Source organism: Engraulis encrasicolus, chromosome 6 (genome assembly GCF_034702125.1).
Source record: "Engraulis encrasicolus isolate BLACKSEA-1 chromosome 6, IST_EnEncr_1.0, whole genome shotgun sequence".
Taxonomy (NCBI): domain Eukaryota; kingdom Metazoa; phylum Chordata; class Actinopteri; order Clupeiformes; family Engraulidae; genus Engraulis; species Engraulis encrasicolus.
In genome coordinates, this window is record NC_085862.1 from 24918929 (window position 1) to 24923928 (window position 5000).

At 45.5% G+C, this 5000-nt stretch overlaps 1 protein-coding gene across 1 annotated transcript in view; it reads right to left on the reverse strand.

Annotated features, from left to right (window-relative positions):
- atf6 (activating transcription factor 6) overlaps window positions 1-5000 on the reverse strand; it is a 138566-nt gene that overhangs the window by 64809 nt on the left and 68757 nt on the right. The window contains exon 11 of the mRNA XM_063201012.1: window positions 623-736. Coding sequence (XP_063057082.1) covers window positions 623-736 — 114 coding nt within the window. The remainder of the gene's footprint in view (window positions 1-622; window positions 737-5000) is intronic.

The window sequence follows — 5000 nt, forward strand, 5'->3', positions numbered from 1 at the left end:
GTGATACTCCAGTACTCCATACTGTGTGTGTTCATGTGTCTATACGTGAGAGCTTGACACTGGCACTGGCAAACCGGCCAAATGCTGGTAAAACTTTGCTGTGGCTAGTAATACTTTCAGTGTCACTAGCAAATTCGGCTGGCAGGTTATTCCTCGGTATGACGTATGGATCATAGCCTATAGCCTATTGTTTGACCCTGGAGTATCAATTGTTTGTGTTTAAGTTCAAGAAAAAGCTTAATAACTCAGTTTCTTTTTACTTGATGTACTTTTATGTAGAAAAAAAACTATACACTCATCTTGCTTTAGCACCTCATCTTCTGAGGTTAGAGGTACACTATGATGATAAAGAAAAAAAAGTATACACAATCTGTGGCCAGTGGAGTACCTGAATGGCTAGTGACTCGGGGAATTCACTAGCCACAGTGGCAGGTGGGTGAAAAAGTTAATATCAAGCCCTGCTATACGTGTGTGTGTGTGTGTGTGTGTGTGTGTGTGTGTGTGTGTGTGTGTGTGTGTGTGTGTGTGTGTGTGTGTGTGTGTGTGTGTGTGTGTGTGTGTGTGTGTGTGTGTGTGTGTGTGTGTGTGTATGTGTGTGTTGCAGCGGTGCTCAGTAACTGACTTGATGCACTTGGTCCTGTTGACGGGCGGCTGGCAGGCGGCTGGACCGGGGATGATGAGGGGAGCCTTCTTCACCACCATCAGACCCTTCTCCTCAGAAATGGAGTCCTCCAAGCTGGAGAGGGAGAGAGGTATGGAGGGGGAGAGAGAGAGGGAGAGAGAGAGAGAGAGAGAGAGAGAGAGAGAGAGAGAGAGAGAGAGAGAGAGAGAGAGAGAGAGAGAGAGAGAGAGAGAGAGAGAGAAAGGGAGGAGGGTTGGGAGAGAGAGGGGAAGATGGATAGACAGAAGAACAAGTGAAAGAGAGATAGAGAGAGAGAGAGATGAAAGAAAAAGAGACAAAAGGAGAGAAAGAGATGGAGGGATTGGAAAAAAGAGTTATACGTTTATAAAACAAAACCAGGTATAAAACAAAACCAGAAAAGGCAACAATTGTTTATTGGAATGTTCGGGAGGAAAAGAGAGGTCTATTTATTGGACTGTTCAAGTGATGTCAGAGTGCTGGAGTCTCCTGCAAAGCTGCAGCCAAGATGACTCTCATATGAGTCCCACCAGTCAGCACACAAGATAAATTTCAGACAGATTTACGGCACCTCCTGCTCCACACACACACATGAACACGCGCACGCGCGCACACACACACGTGCACACTAGCGCGCCCGCACGCCCGCACGCCCGCACGCCCGCACGCACGCACGCACACACACGCACGCACACACACACACACACACACACACACACACACACACACACACACACACACACACACACACACACACACACACACACACACACACTCACGCACGCACGCACGCACGCACGCACGCACGCACGCACGCACGCACGCACGCACGCAAGCACGCATGCAAACACACACACACACACATGCACACCTTACATGGAATACTGTAAATCCTCCATCCTTCTACAGCGCCTCTCACTGATCTACTTTTCAAGAGATCCAAACGTCAACAAAGGAAAACCTCTCCAAGCACACAACTTAGAGTGCACTGCATGAAATACTGCACAAGCACTCCATGCTTGCTGTCACTATTTTGGAGAAGTGCTTTTACAGTCAAGACAGTAAGCCTTCCCCACACGCGGTTTGCATGGAAGACTTCATCCTCAACAGTGTTTCACTGCTACTACTCGAGGCATATTTCTCTTTTTCAGAGACACAGAAACTCTTTTCCACACAACATGAAATACTACTATCCTGCACAGTGTTTGACAATTCGATCATATTTCTCTTTTCCAGAACTCCACAAGTCAGGACCGTAAGTATGTCCTTTCAAACAACAGGACATGATAATGATGACATAAGAAAATGATGCTTGCCGTCGGCCTATGTCCTTCCGAACTCTTCTTTTAACACTAAATTCTTCTGGGAAGTGTGTTTTAAATACAGGGCTTAGCGAAATGGGACAGCTACATTAACACAGAATTTATGCAGCAGTGACATGCTGGTATGAATACTACACTAAAAACAAATGAATAGGGACTGGCAGCGAATGCAGGCACTGCTTGAAATATGAGGAGTTCTAGCAGCAGTAGCAAGATCAGTGACATTTCAGCAGTAGCACACGTCAGGGCGGCGCAACGACAGCCAATGGCACTATTGTATGGATTTATTTTTTGTATTTTGTTTGTTTTGTTTTTTTGTGGACTATCTAGGAAGCATATTCATTGCAGCAAGTCAACCACCAATTACTAATTAATTGATGGGCGTAAATGCAGTTACTCGACCTGACGTCTGAGCTAATAAAAAAAAGGCTTTCACCCAGCTGCAGTAGCAGCAGTAGCCCTAATAGTTGTAGTGGTGAAAAAAGAGAGGGTCTGTCTGGGGTTTAAGAGGGAACGCTACTGCCAGTAAAGTCATGTCGATGAACAGCGAGAGGTGCAACTCCTCACACACTCACACACGCACGCACCAACATACACATGAACGAATTGAAAGACCACAAGCACTCAAAGCCCACCAGTGCACACTGCACACCACCCACATCACACAAGTGCACACTGCACACAACCAAATTGCACCCGTGCAAGGGAGCAGCCCCCAATGGCGCCCCAAGGGAGCACTGCGACGTGACGGTACCATGCTCAGAGTACCTCAGTCATGGAGCAGGATGGGGGAGAGTACTGATTAATGACTACCCCCACCAACCTGGCGAGTCGGGAGTCGAACCCGCAACCTTTGGCCTACAAGTCTGACGCCCTAAGGGCTTACCCATGTCACCAGTGTTGCAGAAGGCAACACAGATGCCACACATGCCAAGCACATTATAATTTGTGTAGTTTCCCACGACACTGAGTGTAAAACACTGTGTGTGCCAGAACACAGAAGTCTGTGTGCGTGAGCGTGAGTGTGAGTGTGTGTAAATGTGTTGTGTGTAGAAGTATGTTATGTCAATGTAAAACGAGCCATTGGTCTCAGGAGTCAGACATTACGTCACTGCTTTCACATCGAATCATTTCAGCTCGCGTTCACACACACACACACACACACACACACACACACACACACACACACACACACACACATACACACACACACACACACACACACACACACACACACACACACACACACACACACACACACACACACACACACACACACACACACACACACACACACACACACACGCACACACGCACACACGCACGCACACACACACACACACACACACACACACACACACAGTTACATCACAGTCTGACCTAGTCATACTGCAACTAGCCATTTCACACAACAGTATGCCACTTGACAAACTGCCACTCGACACCAGTCCTCAGCCCATTAGACCTGCCATAGTGCTACGGGATTCACTAATTCGACGCAATTTCGGTACTTATATCTTAGGTAGTGGTGGGCCGTTATCGGCGTTAACGTGCTGCGATAATGTGAGCCTCTTGTCGCGCGATAAAGAAAATATCGCACGTTAATCTATACTCAAAATATGGGTTTGGAGTTTGGGTATGCGCGTCACCATAGCGCTTGATTGACAGACGCTTTCAGACTGCGCTCCAGTCGCTTCTCCTCTCCACCTGTTGCTATCAGCAGACCTAAATATGAACAGGGTTTGCATGCTGAAAACATTAATCTCTCTGCTGTGGTAGGTGTTGTTTTAGTGCTTTTTCGTAAGTGGTAGACTAAAGAGACGTTATTGTTTGAGGTGAAGCATAGAGAGACATTGTGTGAGTAGCCTACCAGCCCGACATAGCCTACATTTCCTCACGCATTGCATGGAACACAAACAACTTCCAGAAATCTTGTCTGTGCCATAATTGCAAAACATTCCGTGTGATGTGCATTTTGAAGATTGTGAAACTGAAACTGTCAATATCTATTCTCGCTGCATGTTTGTGTAATTGTATTGCGACCACGCATTTGCGAGATACAATAGACGGTAATAATAAACCTCGCGGTTGTCGCGCTTGATTTTTTTTGCAAAGTAAACTGAATTAATTTCAAGTTGTTACTCCTCTGGCATTCTAACTCTGAGAACAACTGTCGGGTTTGGGCCAAATCCCTGAAGGCCAGTGCTGTAGGTTCTAGAAATCCAGCCTGGAGCTGCCGTGGGCTGCTATGCGCAGAGCTCCTCCCTCTCTTAAAGGAGCGGCTGCTCTTTTTAACAGTCAGTGGCAGATTCTCTCTCTCTCTCTCTCTCTCTCTCTCTCTCTCTCTCTCTCTCTCTCCATTAGAAATGCTGAACTGTTGAGGTCATTTTGTTTAAATAGCCTAAATGTTTGATAGATTTATCTGCTGGCCTATTCGCCTATACAACTTATAGCGCTGTTCATTTTGAAATTTCAGTATCTTATAACTGTAAATGCTTCCTAACATATTCGACACACTTTACAAATATTGCAGTGATTTTTTTCATCACCAAGTATCAACATGACCATTTTTTGAAGATGAGATGCATTTTGGAAAAAAGAGATGAGCTCTGGTCTAATGCGGCAAACCCCCAAGGTATTTTTTCGGCATTATTTTGCTAGCGTGCCTATTCTGAATGAGCCATTTTGATATAGATTAATCTAGATTAATCTAGATTAATTTCATAATTACAGTGAGATTAATCTAGATTAAAAAAATTAATCTATGCCCACCCCTCATCTGAAGTCATACGACCCTAACCCTAACCCTAACCCTAAACCTAACCCTAACCTTAACCTTAACCCTAACCTTAACCCTAAACCTAACCCTAAATCACTTGTTTGAAATGTTTGATTACCATGTGATGTACCATGTAAGTACCGAAAGGGCGTGAAACTAGTGGGTCCCATAGTAGAGTGCTACAGGCACCAAACAAACATAATGTGGAGAGTTTCCAACCTATCTGTGTACCAATAGGAAAACACCAGCTACAGGCCTT